General features: G+C 42.8%; 1 protein-coding gene across 10 annotated transcripts in view; it reads right to left on the bottom strand.

Moving 5' to 3' along the window:
• The window catches only part of EPHA5 (EPH receptor A5), a 232,952-nt gene that overhangs the window by 76,283 nt on the left and 143,411 nt on the right, over positions 1 to 13,258 (bottom strand). For 6 of the 10 annotated variants that reach the window (XM_053363669.1, XM_053363670.1, XM_053363665.1 and 3 more), the window contains exon 5: positions 11,173 to 11,508. The exons of the other annotated variants lie outside the window; for them this stretch is intronic. In XM_053363669.1, coding sequence (XP_053219644.1) covers positions 11,173 to 11,508 — 336 coding nt within the window. The remainder of the gene's footprint in view (positions 1 to 11,172; positions 11,509 to 13,258) is intronic. 10 annotated transcript variants of the gene reach the window in all.

Below are 13,258 nucleotides of genomic sequence, written 5' to 3'. Positions count from 1 at the left end.
AATATGTGGCCTTGAATGTTTCCCTGCTCCTCCCAGTGGCATGCACGTTCTTCCCTGTCTATTCTTTTGATCACCCATTGAGTTCCCCTCCTCCTGCCCTCAGTTGACTGGCATGTAGAATTAGACAAAGGGAATAGATCATCATTCCACTTCCTCTTCTAAGTCTCCCTCCCTGGGATCCCTAAGGCTCTCTATCATCTGGCTCCCTGGCTATGGCTATTTCATTGCTACCCCTTTCAACCCTATCTATCTTTTTGTTGTGCCCCCACCCCAAAATATAAGTACTCACCCACTGCCAGCTGGAGTGACTGCCTTCCAGGGCACCCTTCGTAACATTAGGACAACTCACCCAATCACAGGTAAAGGCTTGGCTATCGCCACCAGAAAATCACTTGGCACGCTACCATCGTCCAAAAAGTTGAACCAGTGGTTCCAAATAATGTATTACCATGACTGACAATAAGAATGTTGGCTCTGTTTTGTCATTCAATGCTTCACACCTTTTTAAGCCTAGGGCTCTGCTATGCTGACGCCACAATGATATGTCCTCAAAAGAAGTACCAGGATCAATATTAGAGAAAGATCGACAGTAAATAAGGCAAGAGAAGCCAAAACTGTCAAGGTGTATATATATGTGTGTATATATATATATATATATATATATATATATATATATATATATACACACACCTATATATATATAGCAACACTGGTGAATTAAATGGTAGATTTTCTGGCAAAATCAGCCTTCTGAAAACATAAAGGGAAATATCTTGGGAGGCTTAGCAAGTTATGGACATTATTTCTTATACTTTTATGTTTACACCCAAACCACTACAACCCAACGGCACTCACTTTGTGATCGGTTTGCTGACGCTAGTGAAAGTTAGCACTAAGAATACAAAAGAATGAAGTGTGTCAAATTATCATGCCTTTTGACAGGAAACAGGGCTCAAAAGTACTGAATACATAGGTTTGGATCCAGACCTAGTTACACACAGAGTGATCCACTGAAATTAATGGGGCATGAGTCATTACTAACTTAATTTGATTTTAGTGGGTCTACTCTAAGTATGACTGCATCCAACCCATTAAATCAACCTGCCCAACTGTATAAAAGGGACTTGGGCAACAGAATAAACATTGCTAAATTTCCTGGGCTCCAAGCTCTTCATTTAATGCCCATACATATTGTGCATCGCTAGATATCTAAGCATTGTTTAAAGCTTGGTAACCAACTAAGAGAAACCAATTACCAACAAGGGAGTTATAAATAAAACCATAAAGTATTCATCTGATCCATAATTCATTGGTAACAGACATTCTACCATCTGGAGTGGGGATGAACTTGCAACTCAAGCGTCAGATGGCTTGTGATGAAGATTTGACATGCAAAAATGGGTGTTGATGTTGCAAATGATTTCATGTGATATCTTATTTCTGATTTTTTTTTTATAAAAAAAAAGATTATTGGCTGCATGTGGGATTAACTTCCATGTTTTCCATTGGTAGTTTTGCTTTTCAAAGGAAAGCACATAAACAATAGAAATGTTTTTGAAGCGGCAATATTTTGCATTTAGGGAAATGATGGCAAACTGTGGTGTGCACACTTGTAAAAATTTCCACAGGATCTCATAGAATCGTAGAGTTGGAAGGGACGCTGAGGATTATCTCGTCTAACCCCCAGCAATACAGGAATATGAAGCTGTCCCATATGGGAACTGAAGCTTCAACCTGATCAGCACCACGCTGTAACCAAGTCAACTATCCAGTTGTCTGGGATGCTTTTTAAATTATGCTTTATGGACAAGATTCTATGAACAGTGTAACTGGTTTCACATCCTGAAGGTGGGTTTAGGTTTCTGTTTCTCAGGCAGCAGCATTGCAAGCTGTTTTGAGAGCCCCCCTTACCAAAATCTATTTGTGATACAGCACAGATATCTCATGTACCATGAAAGGAAAGCATATACAAGCTAGTAGACATATGTAGCACTGAATATTTGGATCCTAGCCTTTGTAGTTTTATTTTTTCCATTTAATAAGTGAAGCTTCTTTATTATCCCATAATATATTTGTGCATCTTTGAGGTGCCCCAAGACTATTTAAAATTTCTTTATAAAAATCATTTTTATTTGATTTTACACATATAAATTTATAACAAAACCACACACATATCCATATAAAGAGATTTCTCTGAATCTCAAGACTTCCCCTCCATGGGTCCTATTGTCTACATTTTCAACTGCATATTATTTCATGATCTATATTTTATATCTATCCATATTGTCCATAGTATTTGTTACATTGCAAGTGAGATTAAAATCCTGCTCATGTTTTCATCTGCATCTATTTAAAATTTATTCATGGCCTTTCCAAGGTTTGTTCCAAGCAATGTACAACAAAACGAAACTAAAACATTTCCGTGGGGGTTACACCAACTGCAGGTTCTCCCTTGTAATAAAACACAATGCAGAATTAAAAGCTGCAACACGCTGGCATAAAACAGCACTTACTGGTAGTTCTTTTCATTCTCAAGCCTCACTAGATATCACTATCTAATGCAAGGCATCTACACTTTTAAAATATCCTGTGCATTTCAGCAGGCGTGCTTTTCCTGATTGAATTCATTTGTTGGTGTGGTCTTTTCCCTCTCTGGTGGTAGTGGGAAGGGAAAGGTGTGTGTTTATTGTTTTGTGTGGTGAGCAGATTATAGCCCTCCGTGTGGCTCCACAGAGCACTTGGAACAACTTTGAAATACTAAGTTGCTGCCAAAGAGGATGGCCACTCCTACACTGTCAAAAAATGAGGAATTTTATCACTCCCTTAGGGACGCTGGTGGCACTGTGGGTTAAACCACAGAGCCGTTCGGAAGGCCAGCAGTTCGAATCCCCACAACGGGGTGAGCTCCTGTTGCTCTGTCCCACCTCCTGCCAACCTAGCAGTTCAAAAGCACGTCAAAGTGCAAGTAGATAAATAGGAACTGCTCCGGCGGGAAGGTAAACAGTGTTTCCATGCACTGCTCTGCTTTTGCCAAAAGCGGCTTAGTCATGCTGGCCGCATGACCTGGAAAAACTGTCTGCGGACAAACGCCAGCTCCCTCGGCCAGTAAAGCGAGATGAGCACCGCAACCCCAGAGTTGTTCGCAACTGGACTGAACTGTCAGAGGTCCTTTACCTTTTTAACAATCCCTTTGCCCTCCCCCCAAAAAAAAGATAAAAGGGCAAATGAGAACACAGATATATACAAATGGAAGACTGAAAGGTGATTCAAAAGATTGTCTATGCTCATTTATTTGTACAATAAATTTGTAAACCAGGTCAAGACTTGCCAAAAGAGTGGAAGAAACTATTTATGCATGCCACAACAGCGGCTAGGATATTACAAGCCCCAAAATGGAAAGATGACAAGACACCAGCGAAAGAAGAATGGCAAGCAAAATGGATGGAATCTGCTGAAATGGCGAAGCTCACGAGAAAACTTAGAGATAAGGACAAAAGAGACTTTTAAAAAGATTGGGAATCGTTTGTGATATATATACAGCGTTTGAGTAAATATAGCAGCGTTTGAGTAAATACAATTAAGAAAACAAGCGAAAAGGTTAGGGTGCAATTATTGGGAAAACAACAAAATGTAAGATGTAATTGAAAAGATATGGTATAAAAAGTATAAAAGTATAAAAGTATAAGAACAGTTAATGAAAAGACTACAAAATTAATGCAGAATAAAATAAGCAGGAAAAGCAAATATCTAAAGAACCAGAAGAGAAGGTTGAGGGAAGACATGGGGGAGGGGGATATTTGGATTGACATTTTTTTTGTGTTACAAGTAGGTAGCCATGTTGGTCTGCCGTAGTCGAAACAAAATAAAATACTGGAAGGAGGATTTTTTTATTATTTTATTTATTTGTGTGATACTGATGATTGTGTTGAATATAAAACTGTAAAACTGAATATATATATTTTATTTTTTTTAGAAAAATTGCAAACTAGGACACAAAACCTGTTTGTTTGTTTTTTGGGGTGGGTTGAGTGTGAAAGGATGACGGTCTTGATCTGTAGAGGAAAATTTGCCTGGGGTGGCAGGAAATAACAGGAGGGGGTTAGCAAGCTTTTACTTTTTTAGATGGGGAAAAGAAAAATCTCAGAAATCTTTGGTTCTACATTATACACTGCTCTTCAGAAGCAGTTGAAGGCTATCACAGACTTGCAAAAAACCAATTGAAGCACATTCATTGATCACAAATGTATGTAAGAGTAGCCAGACAGTCTCTGAAACCAGAAAATCAGTTTATAGTGAGTGTGACTATAAACTGTGAGGAAGCAGCAAAGGAAGGGGTACTCAGCACATCATAATCCTCACAGGAGCAGAGTCACCGGGGAGATAATTTCCAGAAAAGAAACAAGTTGGACACCTTTTCCCCCTGCCTCTCTTGTTTACATTGGACCCCTGAAATATCATTATACATATTTGCGTAGATCTGTGGAGTTTGGGAATTGGCAAAAGCTGGTAGTGGTTGTCAAATTGATAAAAAAATAATTAAAATAAATAATGTTTTCACAAAAGCGACGTCTTTTTGTGTCCTGAGAGAAGCACATAGTCCCAAACCTTCTGGCGTAGGAAGACTTCTTCAGCCAATGTTAGATGTTATGGAAGCCAGTGAAACAGAACATGGATGAGGAGACTCGCAGCATGGCGACATCACATCACATGGCATTAACTGAGGGAAAAGGATGAGGAGGCGAGCAGCTGCTATGTGGCATCTTGTATTATCCACTTCCAGCCTCAGTGTGCCAGTACAATAGGCTTACACATGGGAAGGGTGTTCTTTCCATGAAGCCACTGGGAAACTGGTGCAACGTGTGTCACTGAGGGAGCTGAGCTGGTTCTCCATCATCTTCTGGTACCTGGCTCAACACTTGAGCCGATGGTGACCCCTGATGGCAGAACCTTTGTTTCTGGCTCAGAAGGATGCCACAATGGACAGAAGCTAAAACCCAACCCAGGACATCTTAATCTGTATATATGGATGGGCTATAGGGCTGAGCAAGCCAGTCCTGCTTCCTCTGCCCTTGATCTCTCCACAACCAGGGACCCAGTTGCAGGGATGATTGTAACCATGTCCAGCCATCCCAAGCCAGAATTAAGATTGCCGGAAGAAATATCAACAACCTCAGATATGCAGATGACACAACCTTGATGGCAGAAAGTGAGGAGGAATTAAAGAACCTTTTAATGAGGGTGAAAGAGGAGAGTGCAAAATATGGTCTGAAGCTCAACAACAAAAAAACTAAGATCTTGGCCACTGGGACCATCACCTCCTGGCAAATAGAAGGGGAAGAAATGGAGGCAGTGAGAGATTTTACTTTCTTGGGCTCCATGATCACTGCAGATGGTGACAGCAGTCACGAAATTAAAAGACGCCTGCTTCTTGGAAGAAAAGCGATGACAAACCTAGACAGCATCTTAAAAAGCAGAGACATTACCTTGCCAACAAAGGTCCGTATAGTTAAAGCTATGGTCTTCCCAGTAGTGATGTATGGAAGTGAGAGCTGGACCATAAAGAAGGCTGATCGCTGAAGAATTGATGCTTTTGAATTATGGTGCTGGAGGAGACTCTGTCTTGAGAGTCCCATGGACTGCAGGAAGATCAAACCTATCCATTCTGAAGAAAATCAGCCCTGAGTGCTCACTGGAGGGACTGAAGCTGAGGCTCCAATACTTTGGCCACCTCATGAGAAGAGAAGACTCCCTGGAAAAGACCCTGATGTTGGGAAGGATTGCGGGCACAAGGAGAAGGGGATGACAGAGGACGAGATGGTTGGATAGTGTTCTCGAAGCTACCAGCATGATTCTGACCAAACTGCAGGAGGCAGTGGAAGACAGAAGTGCCTAGCGTGCTCTGGTCCATGGGGTCACGAAGAGCCAGACACGACTAAACGACTAAACAACAACAACCAGCCATCCGTGCTTACAATTCTCCTTCAGGCTGCCTGTCTGCTCAACACAGGGAAGATAATGGTAGAGAGGCCGGGGCTGGTGTTCAAGGGGCCCATGGATAATTGACCCTTTGGGTCCCTTCCAACCCTACAATTCTATGAGTATGTGAATAGGGCTTGTTTCTCTGATTTCACACAAGCCCAGGGAATTGGTGTCAGGTGCAGAAGCCAGCTGTCTGAGAATCACAATTCTTTCTTTTAAAGCTGATGGCTGCTTAAACTTTGTGGGTAAACTCCAGTGAAATGCCAGGCATCCGCGGTGTAGCTGAATAAGGTTATCAGTGAGCAAGAATGGGGATTCACACTTGGGTGCAGGAGTAAAGGGTTAGTAGATTATTATTTTTAAAGCTGACTTTGAGGTTTTTGCTTTAACAATCACATGACATCCAAACCTTGTGAAAAAAATAAAAAATAATTCAAGGAAAGATGGTACATGATGTATTCAAATAAACTGAAAAACCCTCAGCAGAAATATGTAAAGATTTGCTTATGTTACATGTTGCATCAATTGCAGAATCCACATTTTCTTGGCACATGAATTTACTGGGCTCTGAACACCTCTTTCCAGTCTTACTTTTCACAGTGCTACTAAATGGTCACAACAATTTGAATAATGTACAGAGAACCATAGATTAGTCATTAAATTGATCAACTTTTCACAATAAAGTCGTTCATGGATTCTATCATCTGATCTTCTTCTCTTAGCTATTCAAAGACATGATTCAGCTTATTGTTATATTTTTCAGTCTGGAAAATGATCCAGTTGTTTTCTTCTTGCAATTTCCAGTGTAATTTGGGTTCCTAGATGCTTAACATACCCCTTGCAGTCAAAAATTAAACTTAAGAAAGCAAGACATATTAAGGGTGCCAGTTATACAAAAGAAAGGGGGGGGAACATAAATTATTTGAGGAAAAGGAAAAATTTTCATGAAATATTTCCTGCAAAAACCAAAAAACAAATTATACCAAAAGTTGCACTTGCGATGTACATCTGGAGCAGCCAGAATCTTAATGCATGAGCCTTTTGTAAATTCTGAAATTCACAAGAATTTTCTTGGGCTTGACATGGTAAAGTAGTGCCCCATCTGCGGTGCTGGCTAGCAAATTTTCTGTCAACACCAGTGAGTCTGCCAGACCAATACCATGGCATCTGGTCTGAATTTCCAGGCACAACATTTCTCACTGCCAATATAAAATAGATGTCTTTGTCCTGAGAAATGTCTTCTACCAAACTTTGGTACGCCCAGCTTCTACACAAAAGGGGGAAGTTGTCTGATGGTACCTCCATTTTTTAGAAACCCTTCACATTGGTATACAGTGGTGCCCCGCAAGACGAATGCCTCGCAAGACGAAAAACTCGCTAGACGAAAGGGTTTTCCGTTTTTTGAGTCGTTCCGCAAGACGAATTTCCCTATGGCCTTACTTCGCAAGACGAAACGTCTTGCGAGTTCTTGCGAGTTTGTTTCCTTTTTCTTAAAGCTGCTAAGCCGCTAAGCCGTTAATAGCCGCTAAGCCGTTAATAGCCGCTAAGCCGCTAATAGCCGTGCTTCGCAAGACGAAAAAATCGCAAGATGAAGAGACTCGCGGAACGGATTAATTTCGTCTTGCGAGGCACCACTGTATCTAACTTTATCTGCAAAGCTTAGTGTGGTGTACTTTGTATATCATTCCATCTTACTCTCAGAAAAACAATGGGATGTAGGCTAGTCTGAGGGGAAAGCGACATGAACATGGCCATCTGCTGAGCTTCAAAGAATCATAGAGTTGAAAAGTATCTCAAAAGTCATCTAGTTCAATCCCCTGCTGGTGCAGACATCCACCGCTATGGCATTCCTAATAGATGGCTAGGCAGCCTCTGCTTTAAAAACCTCTCACAAAGGAAAGTCCGCCATTTTCTGAGGCAGTCTGTTTCTCTGTCAGATAACTCAAACTCTTCCAAATCCTTTTTCTTGTAACTAAAACCCACTGGTTTTGTTTTCTGGAGCAACAGAAAACAGACTAGCACCACCATCTAGGTGGTCATTCAAACATTTGAACATTCAAACATTTGAAGATGGCTATCATATCTTCTCTTAATTGTCTCTTCTCCAGGCTAAACATATCTTCAACCTTTCCTCGCAGGACTTGGTCTCCAGAGTCCCCACAATCTTTGTCGCCCCTCCTCTGGACACAAGCTAGTTTGCAAGTATCTTTCTTGAACTGGGGTGCTCAGCACTTGACACAGTATTCTAGGCATAGCTGTCAACTTACAGATTTGAAAATAAGGGACCAGCAGCCTTGAAAATAAGGGATCAGCAGCCAAAATAAGGGATTTTCCAGGCACAGGTATGTTCAGCTTCTGAGCCCCTCCAAGCCAAAGGCAGAAAGCCCAGCCAGCAGCCAAACGAAGCCTCAAGCGATGGTTCCCACAGCACAGCAACCCGGCAAAGGGGATGCAGCAAGAAAAACCACCGTCACCTCTCCGCTGGGAAGCGCTGAGCAGAGGCGAGTCCCCAGGCAATGTGGCCGATTTGATCAGCACAAGGCATGCAAGCTCCACCCCCCCAGTCGTTCTTAGACTCCTTGTTGGGTGAGCAACACAGCCAAGCAACAAAGTTGGAGCCTCCCTCCTCCCTAGCTGGCAGGGAGGGAGGGAGAGGAGCTGCTTCCTTTGAAACCTGGGAAATTTAAGGGACATCATCAATAAGGGACAGCAGCAGGACACAGCGTTGGGATAAGGGACTGTCCCACCAAATAAGGGACGGTTGACAGCTATGATTCTAGGGAAGATATGATCAAAACAGAATAGTGCTCACCTGACATCTACCTGGTTGTCTGAGGAACCCAACTCCTCTCAGCAGTCCCCATGCCAAGTTCTCCCTTTCTCACTGTACATTTCGTCACATTTACTAAGGTGTTTCTTTGCATTTGCCCACTGTTTTCTGCTGACAGGGATGCGGTGGGGGAGAGAATGACATGTGTAGAACTCAGAGCCAGTCCAGCCATTGGGCAAGGCAAGGCTGCTGCCTCAGGCTGAAGAAACCACCACCCTGGTGGGAACACTGTGGGCACCCTGCCTCCACCTCCAATTTGGGGTGAGACTGCATCCATTTGGGGCAAGCTCTCACCCCAAACTGGCACGATCTTGCCTGAAACTGGTGCCAATGGTGCGGCACTTCTCCGCCAGCGGCAGATGTGATGGTGGCAGAGCAGGTGGTGGCAGCAGCAGAGACAACGACAGGGCAGGATGGCAGTTTCCATGCCACCGCAAGTGGTGAAACAGGATGTGCTGCCCCAGCAGATCTGAGCAAACATTACTTGGAGAGGCAAAGAACTCCAGAAAAGGCTGTCATTTTCCAAAGCAGTTCTGTGTTTAGTGTCACCTGTAGTCCTGTCCTAACACTATCTACTAAAGGTAAAGGTAAAGGGACCCCTGACCATTAGGTCCAGTCGTGACCGACTCTGGGGTTGCGGCGCTCATCTCGCTTTATTGGCAGAGGGAGCTGGCGTACAGCTTCTGGGTCATGTGGCCAGCATGACTAAGTCTATGACTATTTCTGGGTTAGCGGAGTCTGTAACCCGAGCATATGTAACCCGAGGTACCACTGTTCTGTAATGGACATTCATCAGCTATAAACAAGAGAAATCTTACTGACTATATTTATTGCGAAAAAGTTGGCAATAATTCTGCACTGAATGAAAAGGATTGTTTGCAAAAACAACAAAATATTATAATCCTTTGCGAACAGTTGCAACAGTCCCAGGTATACTGCACTTGATTTTAATATGAAGGGAAATGTTCTAAAGCTACTGTGTGGTTTTATGGACTTAAAAGATAGCTAAATGAGAGTAAGGAGCCAGTAAATTCTTCTCCGACAAGTTTGGGCCATTTGTTCAAAGGCCATACTGAAGTCCAAGTAACCATAACTAAACAACAGATTTTTATGACCTTCAATAAAATATACTGCATTTTACTACCAAACTACAGTTTGGGGCCATGTTGCCCCACTCCACAACATTCTTGTTCTGAAAATTGGTTTGAACAAAACCACACCAGCCCTTAAATATCGAGGCACTCTGATCAGAAATCTGATCTTAGCTATGAAACATAATTTGGATTTCTTTCAACCTACTCCCTTTTATCATCATGTTTTCAATAACGAAATCTGAATGCAGAGATACTCCAGCAGAGCGACTTCTGGCAGCAGTGCTGTCCTGAAAATTGTTGCCGCAGACGTCACACAACATGGACTTAAAGCAAAAAAAGTTGTCTGCTGGGTTTTGGTGTCCTTTCCTTATACAAGAACCTTTAATTGTAAGGAAAAGTATCTCCACTTGCACAAGAGCACATCTGGATTCAAGCCTTCATTTAAAAAAGTGGGGGGAGTGACCCATCAATGTAATTTCTGTAGCAATATAGCAAAAAAATGAAAAACCCTAAAGCAGTGGTTCCCTGTCTTTTCCCTGCCATGGAGAATTGCTGATGTCCTTGGAGGAGCACTTAGTTATTTTTCAACCTGTTGCAGAACCATAATTCCATATAATTCAAACTGTAATACAATAGAAGGGCAGCATAAGAAATAAAACAAACATTAAAATAACATTAAAAATCAGCATGACTATTCAACGTGATGGATGTGTCATCTTCATTTCTTCAACCACAAATCCACAGACACGCCAAAGACCTCCTGACTGAACCTTTTGGACCACTGATGGTCCACAGACCACACTCTAGAAAACGCTGCCCTCAAGCCATCATGCTTGGTCTTCTGCTAGGAGCTTGCAAATGTATTCTTAGTGCCAAATCTAAACTTTAAAAAGTCCCTATCTTTCCTTCTTTTTCAAACAATCTTTTAAAAGTGCAAACTACTGTTGAAAAGCATCTTAGACACATCTAGATTTTAACCGGCAAGGGGAAATGGCTGCATTTATGACTGATTTGACAGTGAATGAGAAATACTCTGCACAAGAAACTCCATGGTCTATTAAACGGGCCCCTGAGAGGAAACATTTCTTATATTGTGTGGCTTAGTAATTTATGTGATGTAACCAGAGAAAAACAAAAAAGGAAGGAAACGCAAGTTCATTATCAAAAGCCAAGCTCGGCGATTTCAAGCTGTGCTCAACCCAGCCCGTTCCACGCCTGGCAAACCCACCCACAGAACCTAATTATCCCGTTGCGAAACTTTGCACTTACCTGCCTGGTTTGTGGTTACATTGACTGACACAAATTGCCTCGCAGCCGGACTCTGGTCGGACACACCATTCAGTGCCTCAATTTCAAAGGTATAGTTTGTGTGGGCAAGCAGGTCCACCATCATCACAGAGGTGTTTCTCAGGCCGCTTTGTTGTGGGAGGTACCTGACATGACCACCACACTCCTCACAGAGACCCGAGTGCCAGTTGCACTTCTTGCATGCAATATAATAAGACACATCTTTCCTTCCACCAGTATCAGCAGGAGGAATCCATTCCAGAAAGACACTAGTCTCGTTAACATTTGAGATGGCACTCCGGGGAGCAGAGGGGGGTCCTGGCGTGTAAAGTGAGAAAAACACATGGTAAGAATCAGATTCAAAGTCCCTCCCAACCCATTTGCTTAGATACTGTCTATGGGATTGGAAAAATTCTAACCAACCCAGCTCTTTGGAAGGCAGTAAGTGCTGGTGGGTTCCATCCGGGGCCGGCCCACCCGTGAGGCAAGGAGAGGTGACTGTGTCGGGTGACAGGTTCCACAGAACAGCAGAGCCAGCCTCCAAGGATTGGATCTTCCAATGCCAGTGCCATGGTAGCAGCAACAGGTGTGGCATGCTCATTGTGGGCCTGATCTGCTGCCTCTATGGCAGTCCCTCACATTTCCCCTCTAAGGTGACATCTTGGCAAATAGGAGACACTGCTGGTTTCCTCTACCCCTTGTTTGCGATGTAGACCTTCACTCCCCCTTTGTTCCCAATGCAGATCATCATTCCCTCCTTGTTCCTGATGCAGATCTTCAACCACCATTCTTCCCTGGAAGGGTAGGGAGTGAGGTCACCATTTCGTGGCTTGCCTCAGGTGCCAAAATGTCTTCAACGGGCCCTGGCTCCATCCCACAGAGGCCACAGAATGAAAACCCCACTCAGGGCATAAAGCAGAGCTGGGATGTTGTCTGGTTCAGACTTTTCAGTCGAGAAGCATGAAATACATGTTATATCAGGCAGCCGTCCATCTAAGACAGGCGTTTTTCAACCTGATGCTCTCCAGTAGTGTGGACTATATCTCCCATCAGTCCCAGCCAGCATGGCCAACTAGCTGGGGCTGATGGGAGTCTTAGTTAAAAACTTCTAGAGGGTACAAAACTGGGGAAGACTTGTCTAAGATTATCTTGGTGGGTGTTCCACTAAGCTGCTTTACATTTTCGAATAAAGAGTGCACAGTCAGATTCTCTCAGTGGTGAAGGCATAACCAAACTGTGTTGAAGCTATCCTGAGAATGGATTCTTGCTTATCTCAACGAAACAAGTGACATGCCGGAGTCTTTGTAAGAATCCTCGCAACCAACAGGCAGCAGAGCTATGTCAGCAGCCTGACATTGGAATGCAGCCCACCCCTGCTTTATATATTTGCAATAAATATATAATTAATTCTCACCACTGTTTGTTAGAAATATCAGAGCAGCATGCAGCAATTATCTATGAAACCATCCGTTTAAACAAAAATTGAAAAAGTTAAAATCAGAAATCAGCTAGCAATGATGGAAAGATGTGTTCTTCACTGCCCGAATAACCCTGATGGAATAGAAAAGTTTTCAGGATGTGCATAAATGTTGAAACAGAAGGCGCCTGCAGAATCTCTATCAGCAGAGGATTCCACATGACTGTGCCATTGACACTGTAAGTTCGGTTTCTTGCAATTGTCAGAGGAGCCTTTCCAACGCAAGGAACTGACAACACTACTCCAGCAGATAATCTCAGTGATCAAGCTGGGATATAAGGGTTTAAACAGTGCCTGAGGTGCCCTGGACCTAAGTTGTTCTGGGCTTTGTAAATTAATGCAAGGACCTTGAACCTGGCTCAGTAGTAGACGGGCAGCAAAAGCAGATTTTTTAACAATGGTGTCAGTGATGCCTATTGTTAAGGGGGCAACAGGAACAAACTGAGGTCATCCTATGGTTCCATAGCACACATATCCAAACTAAGGTATATCATTTTAGAATTCTTCATACTTTCACTTTAGACATATGTTGGGAGGGTAGAATCTCTGTCAATAGCATGTTTGAGATCTACTGTATGCAGACCAATCCTG

Source organism: Podarcis raffonei, chromosome 13 (assembly GCF_027172205.1).
Source record: "Podarcis raffonei isolate rPodRaf1 chromosome 13, rPodRaf1.pri, whole genome shotgun sequence".
In the NCBI taxonomy this organism is placed as follows: Eukaryota; Metazoa; Chordata; class Lepidosauria; order Squamata; family Lacertidae; genus Podarcis; species Podarcis raffonei.
Note: the sequence above shows the minus strand (reverse complement) of the source record. Positions and strands in the feature narration are given on the sequence as shown.